The sequence below is a fragment of the Dendrobium catenatum genome, unplaced genomic scaffold, assembly GCF_001605985.2.
Source record: "Dendrobium catenatum unplaced genomic scaffold, ASM160598v2 fragScaff_scaffold_586, whole genome shotgun sequence".
Lineage (NCBI taxonomy): Eukaryota > Viridiplantae > Streptophyta > Magnoliopsida > Asparagales > Orchidaceae > Dendrobium > Dendrobium catenatum.
Window position 1 is genome coordinate 308,989 of NW_021319048.1, and position 22,084 is coordinate 331,072.

Sequence of the window (22,084 nt, forward strand, 5' to 3'; positions counted from 1 at the left end):
TAATATGCCAGGACGTCCTATAGTTGGTGTATATAATAATTTGTGATTCAAATTTAAATGGTAATCATATTAAATATATATTTTGTGTTATTTTATTATACTATTATTATCTCTAAAATTATGTTAACTTATCATTGCATAAGTAGACTATAATTTTACTCAAAAGTATTTGATTGTTTTATCGATACCCCATTAAGAAAAATACGATCTCATTGCAGGAGGGTTAAATTTGGCAACCTTTTATCACTTTACAAATGCCATTAAAAACTTATTGATACATAAAATAATCATAAACTCATCATATGTATTCTAAGGAAAATTATCCTTATCCATTTACCCACTATTATCTAACATGCATGACCACTTTATCTTTTAGCATAGAGGAGTTAATATCAATTATCATATTTATTTTGAAATAAATTAATAATAAATATTTTTAAATTGAGGATTGTCTTTCTCTTTTCAGATTGAAATATATTAAAATGAATCATACAATAACAAGTCTTTAAAAGGCAAATACTTTAATATTTATTTAAAAAAAATAAATATGTATATTGATAAAAAGGAAGAACAGTTTTGACAAAGAAAAAAAAAAAGTAAAAACTACATATAAGAATACGAGTGGCTAATAGAAAATCTTATATAACCGGTAAGGAATGAGCGACATTTGGATGTGTGTGGTTGAGTGTTAGTGGTCCGATGATTTTGATCTAGTGACTATGGTCGGCCAATGACAGCCTACCAGCTATGATGTGGCTGAGTGTTAATGTTTCAAATATATCTAAAATCCCAAACACTCTAACATAAGGCATGTATTGATTTTCTTGATAAAGTATCATTTTTTAGAATTTACATTGCCATAATGAAGTTAGGATTAAGGAAAATTAATGGTTTCGTTTCACTCGTTTTATCGAAACGGTAAAATTGATTATAAACATATTAATGTTGGAGATCATTTATTTCTCTATCTAAAAAATTCTAACTATATTTCATGTGTTTGATTTTGACTTATTTGGATTTGGGTTGGATCACTTTTGTTGTTCTTGATTTATCTCACTCTTTAAGCTGATCAATTTGACTGCAAACTTGTTAAAATTGAAATTTAAAAAATCTAGAATAAAATATTGAAAACTTTTCTTTAATTTGCATAAGTTAATATCTAACTTCAGAAAAGTGTATAAAATCATCTTGATATTTATACAAATCCTACTATAATATGTTGAAGAAAACATATTCTTGCTGATTAATGATAGCAAATCCTCTATAGATCCCAAACATGCAAGCTTTCAAATGAACATTTAAAAAAAAATTATGATCAAATAATAAAAGTAACACTGAAAAGATGTTCAAATGCGCTTAGAATAAGCTAAGACATTCTTTCTAATAATTTATTATAATGCAAAGTTGAAAATTTAAATACATTAAGAAAATTAATGGGCTCTTCCCCTTTAAAATTAAAAAATCATCGTTGTGGTCCACTGCGGGAAAAATTAGCAGGTGCGGAGTCTGGCTGTGTTCGAACTTTAATGTATACAAATTATACGACTTGCATGTATCCTATATACAAGTTATATAGGAGATATGTACCAGTCAAATGACCTACAAACGTTGAGGTCCGCACGTCAGTGATCGCAAAGACTCAGAGAAGACAGCACTTGCTTTAGCTTATACAAGAAATTATTTCGTGCAGAGTTTCGATGGAAAGAACCATCTAGATATATGAGTGTATATATTATGACTGGTCTCTTCACAATTTTGTTCTTATACCACATTTTTGGCTTTTTACTGATTTTTGTGGAGTATGGGTGGTATAGTTGTCCTTTTTTTACTGTTTTGCCTTCATAAGCTTTGTTATTTTGCTTATGTTGGTTCTTTCTTGTATTATCTTCTTTTTTTACAGTAATATATGGGCTATGGCCCCAAATTTCCCCAAAAAAAAAAAAAATATATTCTTCACATTGGGACTCGACACATAATAATTTCTCTCCTCACACACTCTATAAATGAAAATTTCTCTCTTTCTATATATATATATATATTGCTTCGCAGGTTTCTTTCATCGGATTCCTAACTCAGAGATGTCGACCCGACGACTCCTACTTCCACTCTACCTCCTGACACTCTCCGGAGCCCTAGTTTCGTCGGAGCTTGTGCTGGAGTCAGGCTACTCTATCTCCACAGTCCTCGACTTCAACAAACCCCTCCCCTCCGGCGGCATCAATGGCCATGGCGTCCACCCCTTCGCCCTCCATCCCCTCAACCGCTCGCCTAATCTCCTCCTCCTCCTCGACTCTACTAACTCTTCATTCTACTCCCTAGAACTTCCCGTATCCCAAGGTTGGTCATTGGTTCTTATTTATGTTCTTGTTGTTGTTTTGCTTTAGATCGTTAGGGCTAGGGTAGGGTTCTCCTTTTTTTTTTTTCTTGTTCATTCAATGTTAGGTGCAGAGAGCGGGCTTAGGTTGCTATCCGGGAAGCGAACTGCTGGATTCGCTGATGGTGATGCAATTTCTGCCATGTTTAATCGGCCTCGGAGCTTCACCGTTGATAATAATGATAATGTCTATGTGGCGGACCGGATCAATCATGTTATCCGGAAGATTAACGGCTTTTCTGGTAAGAGTTTATTGTATTGGCTGGAAATTGGATAAAGTATTTTGCTCCTTTTCTGTCTTTACTTTCCTTTATTTCCTTGCCTTTTGGATTATTTTTTCCTTTTTTGTTTATTTTCTGGAGAAAGTACATATCCTAGGTCGACCCGGAAGGTTTTGAGGCGGAATAGTATCTTAATTGTGAGATAGACTATATAACTACCAGAGATAGTTAGAAATGAACAAATTCAGTTAGGTAACTTTGGAGAGGTATATCAATGTGCTGAATTATCTGAAGAAAGCTTTGTGGGATGTTCAGAGAGAAATGAGTGTACAAATATATCAGGCTAAGAAGTCTGGTCTTACAAAAACGATTTGTTCTCACTCTGGTCCCTTCAAGAAAGTAGTAATTATGTCGATTATATTCCCTTGTCCCCAACCCTGCTCTCAGCTATTAGCTTAAGTTGATAGGATTTAGGCAATAGAGTTGGTGATGTGATACCTCAATTAATCCATGGAGGTTTTTGCAATTAATGACCTGATCAGAAATTCACTATATCATTTATTACACCAGTCTTTTTTTGTTCAGCTGTGTAACTGATAGCTACCATGTTGGATATCCGGAATGGAGCCGATATTCCTTGAATCGTACATCACTAACTTTCGATACTTTTCACCTCAAACAGCCTATACACTCTTTTACATATAACTATAACTATATAGCCCAAGGGTGGAATTTAAGGTTTTAGCTTGAGGTGAAGATGAAAGTAGAGTGAGGGAGAGAGGGGTAGAGAAGGAACAAGAGCTACATAATCTTTGTTATTTTGATGTGAGAGAACATATTAGGATATGCTCTTATGCCTTTTTTTGCTCTTTTTTTACCCTGAACATTAAATAAAGCTTTGTCAAGTCAATTTAACATGCAATATTTGCTCCTCTCAAGTGATCTAATTTGATTCAGCTATTTAGATTAGTTATGTGGCCTCTCTTGCAACTATGGTGCTCTACAAACCCCCACATGAGAACCTAATCTAATGAATTACATATTGGATGGGATAATTAGTCTGCTAAGTAGTCATGAACTTGATGAACTGAGTTTATTTTTAGTTGATAAAGTTGTAACTTAAACTTGTAATATCAGTATTTTTGAAACGTGTAATGTGAAGCAAAACTTCTTAATCTGATTTTATTTTTAATTTACCTCTTTCACTTAGGTGTGTTGAGCTGCAGAATATTTAGTTGATGTTTTTTTTTGTGATATGCAACTGGTTTGTTGATTTTGATGTGGACCATGTTTTGTTGGGTTTTCTACACTACTTAAGACCTTGCTTATATATGAGCAGATGGCATATAGGATATACTATAAATGTTTGTCAACTTATGCACTCCAAAAAGATCTTTTATTAGAAGTTCTAGTTGCTTTAAATTAAAATTTATTCAAAGCAGAAAATATACTGATGATGAGATAAGTTTGGATGTTTGAAATTCATTTACTTTTTATTAGAACCTTAAAAAAAGAAAGTGCTGTAAATACTGTAGCACTTGTTTTGCTAATATGAAACCCAGTGGATGTTTGATTTTTTTTTTTCTTGTCACGCTGTTCTTCTGATATCCTCTGACCATCAGTTGTAGTTTTCCATTGGGTATTTTTGAAAAAGAAGGTATCCATTTTTTAACATTTAGTTGCAAACATAAAAGAAAGAAGGTTTCCATTGGTCTTTTGGTTGTTAGACTGATGCACTTGACATACTTGGAGTGACCCCTTTCTAAATGTATCAAACTCTAAAGAAGTGAATGCTCTGAGTGAAACACTTGATTGTTAACAAAGTAAATTATAAGCATCATAAACTTGATCCAAAAGGTCTTTCAAAAGCCAATCTAATATCAAGGTTTTGATTTATTAAATCTTCGTATTTACTCCAAGTAATATTATGAGCGTTGTTGACTTTACCAGTATGAACTTGAAATATATCGTTATTTTTCGAATTCTTAAATCTTTTTGTGTCAAAACTATCTGATTAGGACATCCGACTGTGGAAAGTTTGTCAGAGAAGGAATCGGAGATCGACGGACACGATTAGACCACTTTATTTTTGAGTTATTATTTATATTTGATTTATTTATGCATATTTTTTCGTTTTTACCCTCACTTGAGGGAGTAGGTTTATGTGACCCTAGGGGGCACTTTTGTCATTTGATTTGCTATTGTATTTTGGCTATTTATATCCCCCTCATCTTCTTTTTGGGGATGATGAATATTATGAAGAAAAATTCTTGCACTTGTCTCTTGGTGAGTTCCAAGAGTTTTTGTGAGAACTCTTGGAGAGTTTGAAGTCCCTAGGTAAGGGAAAAGTACTACCCACTAGCTACAGGAAGTGCCTAGCTCGTGGTTCGTCTCTACCGCCAATTCTTCCCCTTTTCCTCTCTTTCCCTTGCTCGGCCGACCCATCCTCTCAAATCCCTCCACCAAGCCGCTAACCCAACACTCCTTTCCTTTTTCCCTCCTTGGCCAAAACCCCCACTCCTCTCCTTTTTTCTTTCTTGGCCGAGAAAACCCACCTATCCAAACCGTCGGCTCCACCTCCCCACTTAGCTGCCGGCTATCATCCTTCCACTTGGCTCCAATTTCCAAAGCCTAGTACTCAATACTTTCTTAATTTAACTCATTGTAAATTTGGCAAGTCAAATTTCAGATTTAAATCAAATTTGAATTTGAAACTCCTTTCCTAAAATAAGATGAGTTGTAATATGAAAGCCATCAATCATGCCAATTTGAATTCAAATAGATCCTTGCCATAATTTCTCTTTCCCTAATTAGTATTCTCGAATTAGCAAGTCTTTAATACCCAAATTCAATATTTCCCACTCATGCAAGCCGCCGGCCCCACCCTCTTCCCCTTCCCTCTTTTGAAACTTTGCTTAACTCCTATTTACTTTACTAATAATATGTGTTTGGTAAGCTCCTAAATTTCCCAAATCACTTACCCCAACTCAAGCTAGCCGCCTGCCCCACTCTCTCCTTTCTAATTATTTCTCTAAATTACTCACATTTTTAACCTGAGGATAAATTCCTCACCCCATGGTTGCTCCTAATGCTGCTACTCCAGGATTTTGACCCCTCAAGACTACTGTCCAGATTTCCTGAACATTCTGATTTGCTGTACAGAGATTCCAGTGAGAGTTAGCTGCTGTCTCGCTATCTAGATTCTTCTAGTGTGCTGTCCAGAACTTTCCAGCACGAGTTAACTTGCCGTCCAGATGTCCAGAACTTGTTCGTTTGTTGCCTACACTTCCGAAAGGTGCTAGATTACTGTCTGGACTTGAGAGAAGAAGTCATATTGCCGCTCTTCTTTCAGAAACAACCAACACTACCGCCGTTGCTTCATATCTTCTACTTTGTGGGTAAACTCTCTCACTTCCTCGCTCCTTCTAATACTCCTTCAATCATGACATCGTTTAACCATGAAGATCTATCCGCATAGCTCCAAATTAAGAGTGTAAGTGACTGGATCCTTATAGTGACTATTCTAATTATTAAATTGGGGATTCTCTTTTGAAAGCCTCACATTAGCATGGTCTAAATTGATGTGACTATTTTATGATCCTAATATTTTCTTATGTAATTGATTGCCTAAGATTAATCACTATCTTGTTGGCTTAAAACTTTGTTAAGAAACGTGAGAAGATTAATTAATTGCAAAGCTCTACTCATGATCAATTGCATTTGCCTTTGCACGTAGTCCTACATCACTATCACCATTAGTTTGCTCTCCAATCTCAGGTCTATAGAGATAACAATACAAACATCTTTTGTAACACTATACTCTAACCAACATTTGTGTTCATCAAACCATACGAGATTAAATTTTTGTGATTCACTATTTCACTTCTATATAGAGTTTGTGGAAAATCATGATCTCGAGGTTGATATTGTCCTTTTTGCAAATAATATTATCTCATTGTATCCCTCTAATTGGTATGATGATAATTTTTTTTTATTTAATTCGGGATGTGTAGGGATTTTATCAAAATTGAGTTTTAAATTAGCTTGTTTGAATTGTGCATTATTATCACAGCTTATATTTTCACGTATATTTGCTTCACTTTTTCTTTTAAAATATATTTTCATATCTGATATAAATAAAAACTATTTAATAAAATTAATACTAAAATATTTGATTTCATCATATCCAAATGTGATGGTTAAAAAATATAAACTTACTTAAACTAAAGATTGCAATTCTCACAGATAGTAGATTTTCCTAGGGTTTGATCATCTTGAATTTGGCTGAAATTTGAGATTTCTTAGATTTAGGTTTTCTTTGGGCTCTAGCGGCGTCTAGAGATTTGGGAGAGATCGATCCTCCTCTCGAATTGAGGATCAATTGTATATTGCTATTTTATTCATCGACTAGTGGAATACAAGCTTTTTTTTGCGTTTTCTCTCAGATTTTCTTGTGTTTTTACTGTTTTTCTGCTGTGGACAGCAGATTTACTGCTGTTTGCTCTTCGTTTGGTGTTAGGATTGCTTGAGAACTCAAGTTTACCCTTAGGGTTACTTGTGAACTCAAGTATTTCCTATCAGTATAACTTAAGCTTCCAACAATATTTCTACATTATAAAAGTAAAAAATTTAGAGAGCTTTAACCTGCAGATTTTAATTAAAAAAATAGCATCAATAAGTTTTTTTATTCAATAATAATAAGTTTGCTTTCTAACACAAATACAACAAAGAGCACTTACAAAGAGTCAGAGTCTTCTCCTATGTTTCTTGATCTGCTGGCTGCTGCACTCTCTCTCTCTCTCCACTAAAAAGTACTATACCTTCATCCATTTATTTTACTTATCTAATTGTTCATGTAGACAATTTTTCATAGTTAATTTGATTAAAATTTCTCTTTTGCATGCAACGAGAATAATGACTGGTTCTACAGTAATGCTTGTTTATTTTTAATTTAGTGTAAGAATTTTAGGGAAGGTACAAAAGAAAAAAAAGAAGAAAAAGAAGAAAAAGAAGATATTCTACGCCATACTAACTGCTTCGAAGATTCTAGTTTCTCTTGTTCATTTCCATGAAATGAGTGGACGGCTACATGAATTTCCTTTTATATTCTCTGATTTTGCTGGCTAGAAGAAAAATCTGATTACTAATTATCATTTTTATGCCAATCTCCTTAATGCTTTTTTTTTATTTTCTGATTTTAGGTTTGACCACCACAATTGCTGGTGGCTATTCGAAGAAAGCAGGTCATACGGACGGGCCTGCTCAAAATGCAACTTTTTCAGAAAATTTTGACATACTTTTCATGCCTAAGATGTGCTCCTTATTAATTTCTGATCGTGGAAGCAGAATGATTCGCCAGATGAATTTAAAACCAGAGGACTGTGTAGAAAAACCACTATCAAGTCAAGGTGCTATATTTTCCATCATTTTAGTGGCACTTCTCAAGAAATTTCCTTCTTTTCTTGCAAACTACTATTGAAATTAAAATACCATTTAAGACATCCTTTTTTTGTACTTCGTTTAGTTTGTTCCTCTATTGTGTTATTTATTGGCCTTTCCAGTTTTGGATCTGTATGTTGGCGTTTACACCAAAGGCCCTAGTTGTTAGATTTTTGAGCTTTTCTCACAACCCAATATTTGTTATAGTGAATACTGTACCTATTGTTCAATGGAAGTTCTAGAATATCGATTTCACAGAATTGACAGAATTTTAAGAAAGAGCAAAAATAGATTTACACAAGTGGAGAAAAAAAAAAAAGGTTATCATAAGAGTTAAGACAGAAATACACTTTGAAGTGTTAAAAATTTAAATATAACGGAGATTTATAATAATTATAAGAAAGTTAGGAGTTTAATGGAAGTTAGCTAAGTCAAAGCCACAACTTTGAATTATTTATATAGAAGGCTTTAAGCAAGGGAAAAAATAGATGCAAAGTAGTCTGTTAGACCGGTTCACTTGGAACCGGTCCAGAACCAGCCGGCCCAAGGGCCGCTGGTTTATATGAGGCGGAAGTATTCCGCCTCGTCTACCTGTTCCGCTCAAAAGGAGCGGGCCCCATTAATGTAATGAAGGGGAAATTCAAATGGAGTGGAGAGAAGAGGTTTTGGGAGGGAAATTGTATTAGGAAGGTTGGGGTATTAAAGTATACGAGGGAATTAGGGATTCTTCATGTTTTGGTTGATTGAAATTAGGGTTTCTTGGAGGCTTGGGCTCTAGACCACCTTGTCTAGAGATTTGGGAGAGACAATCCTCCTCTCGAATTGAGGATCTCTTGTATCTTGCTAATTTATTCATCATCTAGTGGAATCCAAGTTTCTTCTTGAGTTTTCTCTCAGTTTTCTCGCAATTTCTCGCTGTGTTTGGCTGCTGTCCTCTGCTGAAAACAGCAGTTTTCTTCTCGTTTTACTTCAGATTTGGGTAGGAATTACTTGAAATCAAGTATTTCCTATCATAGTCCAGATTTGAAAAAAGGAGTTTAGTTTGATTAAATTATTTTTTTTATAAAAAGTGAAGTTGATATGATCTTAGTTAGCAAATGGAAGTTGTAAGGAAGAAATCTTTTTATGGAAAGCAAAATAAGCGGAATCATAAAGTTTATTGTAGATTTACTATTAAAAAAAGCACACTAGAATTGCCTTTAAAAAAATGCATAAATTATGCTATAGGTCTTGATAAGATACTTATGTGAGCTAGGAGATATTTGAAAATATTTTGGTTAAATTTCTTCTTAATGAAATCTTAAAGATGCATCTATTTATAGCAAGGTTTAAAATTGCGTAATTGAGTATTGAGATAATTTTTCTTCGTGAGGCAAGGCGTTTTGAGGCGTAAGCCTCAAAATAAAAAATTGCGTTAAGTCACTACAAATGTTAAAAATGATTTTTTATACTTCTAAATTTTAGAGGAGGTGGTGGTGATGTGGGGTTTCAAGTGATCCCCGATAGCTACGACTGTGGTGACTATGAAGAAAACGAAGGACTGGAGGTCAAGACAGTCGAGAGGAAGTTGTTGTAGCTTGTGGGTGCATTAAAGCATAATTTGTTTGGAGCTTTAGTTTAAGATTTAGGTAAGTTTAAATAAAAATATATATAAATAGGATGAGGTGTCAGCCTCACATTGGCGAGGCGTGGTGGGCCTCAGCCAAGTTGAGGCACAAGCCTCATAAAAAAAGTTTGAGGCATAAGCCTCGATGCGTTTTTCACTAGAATTGTGCTAAGGAGAGCCTCATATCGCACAATTTTAAACAATTTATAGCTTTGGATAAGATACAGATTTTATAGAGATATGAAAGCTGAAGATTGGCTAATTTTTTTTCTTGACCAAGTCTTAAAAGCAAATAGCATGTCATCCTTAAAGAAGCATTTTTGCTTCAGTTTTTAAGAACAGTGTATATATTCTTGATTATAGCACCATTTTTTAAGAACGGTGTGTATATTCTTGATTTTGGTATATGCGGTAACTAAACTAAAATCACACAATGAAGGGAGAGAGAGGCTATTAGAGTATTGACTTTGAAAAATCTAGTTAGTATCAAAAAATGATTTTGATTTTATACTAAGAATGCTTATTATGGAGCAATTGCTAGCGAAAGAATCTACAGCCAATATGGATCTTGGAAAGGCAAATACTTGAGTGCCACTAGCTTGATTTTATGCTTAAATATATGTATGTTAGAGCAATAATCATTATTAACGGTTGTTGCGGAGTTGCTAAAAACTTTTGAGTTATATTGGAATCGCGCCAATGATCAAATTGTTATGCATCTTTTTGCATTCATTTTGAAAATACCTTAAAAGAAATATTTTAAGGCATATATCTTAGTTTGTGCTATTTTATATATGACTTGGCGATGATGAATGATAAATGAGATTAGTAAAAAGTTTGAATAATTGAGGAATTTTTTAGAGCACAAGAGCTTAAAAGTGGTGGAACATATATAATATATAGTTTTAGTGCATATGAAATTGATAATTATTAGCAATACATTTGTGTGATGAATTTAAAATGTTTTAATTTATTGTAGAAAAGAAAGAGCATTCTGATGGGGGTTTAATTTCTAGAGTGAACTTGGCTGATTCAAATGAAGAAGCACCTTAAGATTAATATGGTGTGGAAATCTTGAACTCATTCATTGCTATGCCCATCTCTCCAATAAATATGAAACAATTTTGGATTCCTGCATGTTGGCGAGCGACCGCCTTCTGTTGTTGTGGAAGGAGTTGAGGCAATAATGAGAAATCATGAGCCACCTCCAAAAATTTTTAGGAGGCTAGTAACAATTCATTAAATCTTGAAAAGCTCATCCTAACAATCCATCTGCATTCCCTATTGTTAATTGGTGGTCATAACAGCAGGTCTCTATTGCCAATCTACAATCCGTAATTGTTGGACTATTAAGTCCATACAAGGAAGATCTTGCCACATGCTCACATCATGTTTCCAAATAGTTTGATTAAGATTTTCATTCAAAATTTACTCACAAGCTAGTAGAGAAATCTGATGGGTTAAGCCAAATTTCATATATTTGATAATATCATTTTATGTAACATTAGTATCCGAAATAAATTTATGTTTTTTTGTTTTTTGTTTTAATAAGACTCCATTTTGCCTGCTTCAGACCATCAGTCAAGTGCATTTTTTATTATTCTAAACTTCAGCAATCTTTCGATGCTATAAACTTTTCCGAGAACTAAATCGCCCAATGCACGTGAAGTCTTGTGTTGGTAGATTTATGTTGAAGAATTGATGAGCCCTTAATTGCAGGACTTGGAGCCATCTCTGTATCCGCAATAGCAGTATTGGCTTTGCTGTGTGGTTTAACACTTGGATTCATGGCTCGTCCATTTCTGATTTCAAGTTCCAGTGTAAGTGCCTTTTCTCCTTTTGGTAATCGCGCATCACTAAGGTTTCTTATATTATTTACCTAAATCTGTAGACAGGAAGCCTCCATGAGCCACTGCATCCCCCGCTTATGGAATCATATCCAAATATCTCGGAGGAAACCAGCACTGATGTTCTGCTCCGGCATCAGAAGCGTAGTTGCTAGCTCCAAAACCCTTCATCTTCTGTCGTTTAGATTAATTAACTTCAGCCTTGGTTATATGCGTGTGGTGTTTAGAAATATCAGGTTAGAAAGGCTAGTTCATGGTAAGGAACCTGTTTTATTGCTGGATGCAGATTTTGTAACTGATGAAATGAAGGATTTGATATCTTTTGAAGAGGAAAATAGTGTATTAGATTTGAGTTCTTCAGCTAATCAAGTTGAAACGGAAGAAGCTTCTGGAAGGAACCTTCATGAGGCAGAAGATGAAAGCAATCTTAATGAAAAGATAGATAATATGCTGGTAACCAATTTACAGGATTTCACCGCCAGTAGTAAGGAACAATCTCTTGTGAATAGGAGGCGAAATGGTGTTCATGACCTCTAAAACTTAGCACCAGTTGGCTCTTGCTGTAGTGAACTGAATCAAAATTTCATAGTTTGGAATTTAAGTTGTATTGGCTAATATATGGCTAAATTTCTGAAGGTTTGCTGCATTGACGATTTGTATTATATATTACTAAGATCTCTAGTGGCTTTTACTAAATTGGCCAGTGCTGTATTATAATGCTACGTTGCTTTGCGTATTTCAAATGCAATTAGGGTTGGTGGTCATGCTTTAAGCTTATTTGATGCAATTAGGGTTGGTGGTCACGTTTTGGCTATGAACTAGAAGATCTCGGATTCGAGATTCGAGTTTTGCTGCTTATTAGTGTCATCATAGTTAGAGACGCCGTCCCAAACGAAGTTTTAATCTGTTAGTTGGGAGCTTTGACTATAAACTAAGAGATCTTGAATTGAAGTTTTATATATGTGATATGTGTGTGAGTTTTGACTTAATCAAATCTTAGAATGTCATATTTCTTTATTAGAAGTTATTATCGGAATTCCACTCGGATGTTTTTTTTTTTGGACGCTGGCAATGTTAATTGATGCATTTACGATTATATGCTATGCATAAATAGTAGTAAAATTTAGAGAGATTGAGATTTTAATTTATTCTGTCTCTCTTGCAAAGCTCTTTCTAGATTTAAAATCCATTATGCCATTGAATATAGTTGTAATCCTGCAACAAAGGATTTGAGCGCTTCAACTAATCAACGACTTTAGGGCATCTCCAAAGGAATTCCAAATGCTTGAATGTCGTCGCCTCCGAGCTCCAGCCGAACGGTGAAACTTCCGTTATTTCGATGCGGGTGAACAGTAGGACGCCAATATTGGTGTTGAACTGTTCATCATCGCTATTTTTCTCGGTCTACCGAACTTGACAAGAAGTGCGCGAAAGAAAAAAAAAAGATCGTTACCTTCTCAAAATGGAGTTCCATTGGAGATGAATCGAGACATTTTTAAATTTCACGGCATTTTGGAGTGAAAAATACAATTTTCCGTTGGAGATGATCTTAGTGGTCTAGTAGATCTTTAAAAAATCTTTGAGCTCTCTCTTCCTCTCCAATTTCACTCACCTTTCATTTTTAAAAATCTAACTATAATCTCAAAACACTCCATCTAACATCCCTCATCTATGATATTAAAATTGAACAATTTTGACTTCATTAATTTCATCTCATTAATGCTTGAGTTAATCATAAACATGCAAAAATTAAAGATCATTTAGTTCTTTAACTAAAATCTAAAAAATTTTAACTATTATTTAAATACTTAATTTAAGCTTGATCATTTTACATGCAGTTGCATTTCTCTCATCAAAATGTTGAAGATCCTAAATTTAATTGCAAGGATTTTCAATTACAATATACATAAAGATTGAGGCTTGGTCAAGCAAATTTTTTGATAATATAAATACTTCAAAAAATTATTTATAAACCAATCTGTAGACGTTCCTAAAAATATAGATAATACTTTATTTATATTTAAAATATGTTTTCATTAAAGACTTCAGAACATTTACAATTTTTTTGATAAAATAGCGATCCACGTGATATTTTTTTAGACTTATGTGAGTAATTCAATTTTAGGCTTATTGCAGTTACTATGTAGATTTTAGTACAAGTAAAAGAAAAAATATATTCAAAACAATTGATCAGAATACATCACAATTATTAAATCTATTTTAGGAAAAAAATATAATACATAAATAATCAAACAAAATTATATTGCATAAATTTCAAGAAATTCAATAAATTTAGAATTATTTCAATAAATAAATTAGTCATAATATCCGGATCCAAAAAATTTCCTGCAAAAAATTCAATAGAACTAAGGCAGGTAAAATAGAACCGAAAAAAAAGGCAGATGACATGCTAGATACCCATAAGATCATCTATCGAGTCATTTCCAGCAATTTAATTTTTGTGTACAGAGAGCATAAGAAGCTTTAGAGACTGATTCCTATAAAAAAACCTGGCAGTAACTTACATAGAGTGGCTCATATCAAATTACCTGACAGAAAGGTACATTGATTGAGCAAAAATACTTTGATAAAAGGCTCATAAAGACCACTCAACAGAAAATTAAAGTAGACAAATTGTTCACTTTATGATTGTTGATAGAAGGATATCAAGGAATTTTGATTGATTAAGATCCAGGGCCATATGAAGGTCTTTGGCTTCCTGAGATACTCATCTGACCAAATCCTGTTTCCAAATGTCCCTGCCAAGATTGACAATCACAAGTCAACAGTAACACAGCAAGTCAAATTCTCGTTTAAATCTAATAAAGAAAGATCATTTCTAATATTTTCTAACCAAGTTTTTTTAGGTCTACCTCTACCTTTCTTAACATAAGTCAAATCTAATACCTCTACTTTCCTAACCGGGTCATCAAAAGGCCGCCGTTTTAGGTGAGTAAACCATCTAAGGCGACTCTCTCTAATTTTATCTTCTACTGGCGCTACTCCAACCTTTTCACGTATATGCTCATTTCGTATCTTATCTCTAAGAGTAAAGCCACTCATCCACCTGAGCATCCTCATCTCTGCAACACTTAACTTCGTATTATGCTTCTGTTTTAATGGCCAACATTCGGCACCATAAAGCATTGCAGGTCTGACCACCATCTTATAGAATTTTCTCAACAGTAACACTAAAATGAAAAATTATAAATTATGATAACAATATACCATAGTATAAGCCATTCATATTTAAGTTAAAAGAGCAGAAGCAATACATACAGGAAAAATGTGATGATCCATGTTCGCTTCAGTTTGCGAGAATTGTTGCTGACTTCTCCTCTGGTCATTCAGTGATTTCTCTCTTTGTTCATAGAAGTCATAATCATCCAGCAACGATCTTGCCAATGGGTAACCCTTGAAAAATTGCAGCATTTTCAGACCTTGTGGAAGCCCAATCTAAAGGATAGAACAGCATCAACTTCAATCAGTCGAAGAAGATGAAAGAAAATATATAATCACAGTAAAATTCATGAAAATTATCTAGAGCACAAGAAGAGTTTCGTTCAGGAAAATTTAAATTTGACTGCCAAAACATTTCCACTAAAAACAATAATAAAGGATGTTCTTTACATAAACATAGATAAAAAGCAGAAAATAGCAGGTTATAAACAAGTGCACAGTAGAGCATTGGTGCTAAAGAAGTAAGCAATACCTCTTGTGTATCTCTGCTGAAAGTTACAGACTTATTATCATTGTTTTCAAGCCTGATATTTTGAAAATACTTGTTGGGAATATCCTTTATCATGTGCCACTTCACCGGAAAAAAACCATTCCATTTGCCCTTTTGCCAAAACTCCATGGTCTTATTGAAGTCAACAGGTCCAATCATCTCCGCCAAGCCTACGAATTGCCCACTTGCATTTACCTGAATTTCAGAAAATTACCTTAATTAAAAAAAAGTAATAATAAAAAAGAAGGCCATATATGCAATTCATGATACTATTATTACAATTAAAGCCTAGAAATTCAGAATAGAAGACAATTTTTATTAAATCCTTAAACTACTCCTTCAGATTTCTGATAACACAACTCCATTCAAAGGAATAGCAAGAGGCTGGTAGGATATAGGTTATAATAGTGGTGAGGTTAAGTAACCTGACACAACAACCTGATCCAACCTCTAACTTCCAGCACTCAAGTAAAATTATTGCAAAAATAAGTTCATATAACTGATATGGATATCAATTTGGACTGAAAAAACTTTTCAAATATCAATAGATATATAGGAAAACCATTATCAAAACTCACCGAAAAGAATAAGAAGACAGGGCACTTCTGGCCATTCTCATTCACTGTTGCTTGGGCATCCTTGAAAGCAGCTTCCAGCTTCTTGTTCCCATAACGAGTACTCGCCCATACATTATACTTGATGCTTTTATGAATATCATCCTCACAGAATGACTTTATCATAAAGAACTTTGCCTGTTCATACTTAATCTGGAAATTTGATTTGTTAAATTTATCTCTGCTGACTAATGGGCCTAGTTCATTTTTCTCTGCAGAAGAAGGAAAGTGTATTCTGTTGGCACGAGGACCACGAACCAATTCAGTGGAAGGTTCAAAGTTGCCGTGAAAATTCCTGTCTTGTGATTGATAAGAAGGTGAGGGTATCCTTCCTGAGGTGTGGTAATCCTTGGTATCTCTGAATGGATATTGACCAGAACTATGCCGTGGAGCCTGAAACTGATTTTAAAATCAGATAAATTGTTAACTTCAAAACAAAAAATGCCTCTTGTTTGCGGCTGTAAAAATATGATATGGGTGTAAACACACCATTCATAAGCCAAAATCATAACTTTTATCAGAACACCCCTACGGAAAAAAAATATCATTAAAATAAACACGATGGATTGTACAGATTAAATTAGAAAAGTAATCAAAATTTGAATAAAGTAAGCACTTAATTAGAAGGAATGCATGTTAAATCATGCAAAGAGTTTTAATTAATCAGAATGGTGAAAATCTAGAAATAATACAGATTCCATAAACATATAGAATTATAGATGAAAATCATTGAACTAATCAAACTAGGAACATTATTTTCTATAAAAAACATAAAATTGGCAGTCATACTTTTTATCGCATTATAGTTAGTCAACCAAAAGCAAAAAGATTGATGCAATAAATGAAATTTCCACACCAGGGCGGATATTCATTTTCTCATAAATTAAATGAATAATGTTGCTTCGATGTTAACAAACAAGAAACATAAAGAATTTAACGAGATTTGCATTTTTTTATACCTTATTAACATAATCTAAAGGTGGACAAGGGAAGTTCGAAGATGAACTGCATTGGATGGATTTTGATATGAATTGCTCAGTACCAGCCATGCCATTCTTTGCAACATTTATCTTCATAGAATTTTGTAAATTTGACTTCTCCTTTGGGTTTGATGATGTGGAAGGTTTCAAGGAAGAAGCATTTGCATTTGAATCATTTAGACAATCCAGTTCAGTTCTTGGAAATTCGGTATCTGATTCTAAATTCTTTGAGCAAGGCATTGCTTCAGAAACAGAGGAAATTTTTTTCACAACATATATTTGTGACGACTCCTGACCAACAGATTGTCCGTTAGAAGCCATTATTTGTTCAGAATCACTTAATGTTGCTGGCTAAGCATAAGAAAAGAGAAAGAGCCTCCTCCTAGACCATCTGGTAAGACCAACAAAAGATTAAAATCGAAAGTATACAAATCCATGAAGACATGAAAAGCAGGCTGGAAAGAGAAAAAGAGCAAGTCCAATGCTTTTCACACAACATTTAAAACATTTCCAACACATTTTCTAATTTGGCATATTACATATAATAGGAGCAGGCACATCAGGATATGGTGGATTTACATAACATCTTTTTATGATATATAGCATAGAGATGCCATTGAAAATTTGTTATCATAACAAGAGCATTCTCAAGGCACATAATGATTTTACTGAATTTAAAAGATAAGCATCTGTAAGTTCTCCTGAAAAATAAACTACATTACTTATTAGTTCCTTCTGATTGATACAATGCCTGAAGAATGTCAAGAATAACCATTTCCAGAAACAGAAAAAACTAAAAACACAACAAGAATAAATTTTAGAATCCATGAAAGTTTCAAGAAGTTGTTCGCCAGAACACAACAAACTAAAACCAAAACTACATTCTTAGTTAAAGAATTGAATGCATTAACAAACTTTGGCAGCTTAACCACATAATACAGCTCTCCACCACTAGAAAAATTATAAAGTATTGTGAATTGTAGCCAATTGTAAAACCAACCAGCTTAATTTATAAAACCTTACACATTGCTGCAATCCCTAAAGAAAATTCTTACATACAAACTGCAATTCTGGTTTCATAAACACATTGTCAAATATAATCAGTGAAACAAATTATAGATATAGGAGCTATTTGATTACCTGAAATTTACTGTATAATTTTATAAGAATTATTTGAGTCGACAATTCTTTAAATAATAAATTTATTTGGGTCGACATTCAAATCCCCTTTTAATAAGAGCTAGGTTTCTTTCCACATCTAGATGTAAGGACATGTGGACAAAAATAAATGATAGTTAATAGAAAGATCGTAATCACCCTTAATCATCCCATACCATAATCTTTTTTAATTAAATAAGATTAAACCAAACATACAGTATCCGAAAGATAAAATTATTATTTCTATCTATATAAAAATGAATAAAATAGCCCCTAAGTCGCACCGCGTTCAATCAAAAGTTGATGACCTGACAGCGAAAAAAAGTTCTTCCCTAAGCCTTTAAATGCAATCGTTTATCAAGAATAAGAACAACGTTAGCAATGCAGCACTCGTTTATCATCAAAATTAACTTACGCGCCGGCGTTCTGTTGACTAGAAAAATACCGAGGCGAAAGGAAAGGGAAAGTGTTATCTGACGCAAATGACAGCAGTTACTACTCCACCGCCGTCTGAACTATGAAGGCCGGAGCAGGAGAAGTTCGCCGGCGGCGATATTATCCGGTGAGCTTTGGATTGAAGTCCTGGGGAAGGATGGGAAGAAAGAGGGCGTGGAAAACCTAATGGCCGCAGAGCCTCATGCGCATTCGCGGACAGGCTTCACTTCGGGAGTCGGGATTTCGAATTAAACAGAAAGTTTTCTACCATGATGTAAAGCAAAAGTTATACCAATTTGTAGCCTTCCGATCTTTTCAAGATTTGTGTTCATATAATCGAACATATACCATAAACTTTAACGAAGTGATCCTCGTATTCTAAATTTCTAATATGAAATAAACTACTTTCAGACATATTAAAAAAAAAAAAAACAAATTATGGGGATATTTTTTCTATTAAAAATATTATAAGTTATTTAAAGTCAATTTTCTCTTATATTTTGATTCTCTTATAAAATAAAAAATTTTGTATTAAAAAATTATTTTAGAAAATACTAAAAAAATGTCTCAAACTAAGCATTAAGAGGAGAAGGTGGTTGCATAGCAAATGTTATGTCATGACACATTTATTAAGGTTTCGTTTGAGATATTTTTTTATTATTTTATAAAGTTATTTTTAGTACAAAAATTTTATAAACTAAAATTTTTTGTATAAAAAACTATTTTTTAAAATAGTAAAAAAGTTGTATCAAACAAAACCTAAATAGATAAATTAAATCCTTATGCCCTCTTATGACCATAACTTTTTCTCAATATTATAAGTTAGTAAAATTAATGGTACGCAGTACACTTTGAGACTAGTATTGTTACATATATTTATGATTCTTACAAAATTAGTAATAACATCAAAAAATTCATTAAGATAGAAGAGTATACTAATTATTTAAAAGTAATTACATTTTTTTGCTTCTTCAATGAATATCATGGCTTGCTGAATGATTTGAAAAAGATAAAATAATTATATAATGACTTATAAAACTCAGTGTTCTATATATATCCATCACACAAACAGAAGAAAAGTGAAATACGTGGAAAACTCTGGAAAAGGCAAAAACTACGGGGCCACGCCCAATTGAAATGATTCAATCATTATTTGATTAGCTTACAAGTGGCTGACTCATCCATGAAATTGAGGATGATCAAATTACAATAATCAACAGTCATGTTGAAATTTAGTTAAGAGCGAGGATCAGAAATCACGCAATGTTTAGTGGTCGAGCGGAAATTCAGCTTCAATTGAAGGTCTGGCGTAAGTCCGGCATCAGTCGGCGGTCAGAAAAAAGTCTGGCGTTGGTCAGCTGTCGGGCAGAAGTCTGACATCGATTGGCTGTCGAGTTGAAATCTGGCGATGATCGAGGAGTTTGGTGACAATACGAATGAATTTGGCGATCTTAGGCTCGTTGGATTTGTCTCATCGAGCCGCTCGATTTGACTCTAAGCATGTCACATTTGGTAATCCAAATTATGGTTTAAACCTTCCAAATATGTTTCGATTCTTTGATTTGGGCCCATTTGGGATCGAATTGAGTCGAATTTGGTGTCGTTTGGTTCGTCTTTTTGAGATGTTCATTACGACTATAAGTTTGTTGAAAACGGAGTTCATATGGTCCCGAATTTAATTTTGGGAAGCTTCCAACTTGATTTATCTCGAGATTCGTGCCCGATCACGATAATTTTTAAATGATATATCATATATAATTATTGAAGAGGAGAGTTAATGCAAGAAAGATAAATTGTCATTTTATCCATATTCATTAATTTAGAAGGTTAATGGAATACAACAAATATCTTAGTAGGTAGATATACTCAAAAGACCGTAAAGGGATTAAAAGCGCTATAGGAGTCCGGATTAGTAGGAAATTGAGAAAAAGAAAGATTGAGAGAGATTGAGAGGGATTTAGATAAGGTACGAAGGAAAGAAAATGAGGAAGGAACAATTCAAATATTCATTCATTCAAATCTAATCTTATCCTAAACTCATGAACTGTTATGTGTGGAATCTGATTGTATTGATTAATATGATTATTTTGTTATCTTGAGCCTCAAAATTTGTCATATACACTGGGGTTTGGGTGCTTTACAGTTGAATTCTTTTCTTTTGTACAATGCCCCGGTGCTGCATACCTGGGGGTCCTGGCGCTGTGTTCCCGAGCGCCCCAACACTGAACGATAGAGAGCAGAGCATAACAGTGAGCAAAGATATGGTGCCGCAGTTGTTAGAGAACTAATTAATTATGATTACTGTATTAATTACCTTGCCTTATTTAGCATGAACCAATAGCTTGAGTACACGTTGCACCTATAGCTTCCAAGCCTATATATAGGCACCTGTACTATGTTTTCAAACTATCCAATATATTCATCTTGCTTTTACTTTAGAATCTTTCTGTTCTGTTCTTCTTCCCCATCTCCGGCGAAGCTCATCGGAGATATAGTTTCTACAGCAGTGGGTCAAGATAGAGACTAAGCGCTGCAGCATTGTCAAATAGAGACAAAACACCGCAACACTGCGAGATGGACTGGACAGTTATTTTTTCTGAAGTTTTTCGTCCTTCGGGGGTTATAACTTACTTTCTCTTATATTTTCTAAATGTTTAGACATTGAGAACAGTGCATCTGAGAAGAAAAGTAAGGAGAGAGTGAGAGAGAAGAGAGTGACAAAGAAGAGAGATTATAACAAGGTTATAACTTACTTTCTCTGGTATCTTTTTAGGTTTTATGATTATAACAAATAAATCCAAATAAGATAAAAATTTTACATAAACATTCAATTAATAGTTAATCCTAGCATAAACATCAAGGGAAATTTTAAAATTCAAAAAAATGGACCATAAATATAAATTAAATCCTAATGTGCACTTATTTCTAGATGAAATTAAACTAGATTGTTATAGGCGACCAGTAATGCATTAATGTGGGCAAATGCTGTGTGCTTGCGTGTATATATGCTTGTGATTTTGGAAGAGAAAGGTTCCAATTTCATGATGATATTAACTCTTATGCTAAAGGAGAAATAATTTCACGAAGCTCTATCGTTGAAAAAAATCTTTGTGAGGCACTGAGTTTTCATCATTATTAGTCCAATGTTAGATCGATGCTGGTACGTAGTTCTATAGCCAACAAGATTTTTATGACTTCATAAGAATATAGAGATATAAAAGATAGTTTTTTTGGAAAGATTTTCTCTTTATTAATATTCCAAACAATAAAAGGAGGATATAATCAAGCCCACGAAAGAACAAAGCCAAAGTTACAATACAAAATAAGCCGAGAAGAGACAACAAGCAGTGAAGAAGATAAAAGCCAGGCGGCCTCAGTCATTATCAAGAAGCTTTTTACAACCACCCAGATGCCAGACAAGGACCATCCAAAGGAGGAAGCAAGCAATAGACCACACAAAAGAAATGGGCAAAGCAAAATCTCACATCCAAATAACAACCACCAATTAGAACAAGAAGAAGCACCCCAGTGGTTGTCGCCAACAACCCTGTGTTCCACGCCCGAACCAAACACATAGAGATCGATCAAAGGTTCATCAGAGATCATATCCAGCGCAATACCATTCGCGTGCTACCCATCAGCACAGTGGACCAGCTCGCGGATATCTTCACAAAATCTCT

At 33.9% G+C, this 22,084-nt stretch overlaps 2 protein-coding genes across 4 annotated transcripts; one reads left to right on the plus strand and one right to left on the minus strand.

Moving 5' to 3' along the window:
- Positions 1-2,028: 2,028 nt before the first annotated feature.
- On the plus strand, positions 2,029-12,264 carry LOC110115335. Of its 3 annotated transcripts, none has more exons than XM_028694869.1 (5): positions 2,029-2,337; positions 2,443-2,616; positions 7,797-8,003; positions 11,360-11,460; positions 11,536-12,264. In XM_028694869.1, the coding sequence occupies exons 1-5, from the start codon at positions 2,079-2,081 to the stop codon at positions 12,022-12,024; spliced, it is 1,230 nt and encodes a 409-aa protein (XP_028550702.1). In that variant the 5' UTR covers positions 2,029-2,078; the 3' UTR covers positions 12,025-12,264. The 3 variants fall into 3 exon arrangements, with proteins under 3 accessions (XP_028550702.1, XP_028550703.1, XP_028550704.1); XM_028694870.1 differs by having other exon boundaries at positions 2,449-2,616; XM_028694871.1 differs by having other exon boundaries at positions 11,532-11,780.
- A 1,638-nt stretch (positions 12,265-13,902) lies between these two features.
- On the minus strand, positions 13,903-18,653 carry LOC110115303 (YTH domain-containing protein ECT4). Its single transcript, XM_020848494.2, has 6 exons — positions 18,385-18,653; positions 16,791-17,202; positions 15,796-16,230; positions 15,200-15,412; positions 14,767-14,943; positions 13,903-14,246 (listed from the first exon to the last, which is right to left on the minus strand). The coding sequence occupies exons 2-6, from the start codon at positions 17,130-17,132 to the stop codon at positions 14,172-14,174; spliced, it is 1,242 nt and encodes a 413-aa protein (XP_020704153.1). The 5' UTR covers positions 17,133-17,202; positions 18,385-18,653; the 3' UTR covers positions 13,903-14,171.
- Between the last annotated feature and the right edge of the window lie 3,431 nt (positions 18,654-22,084).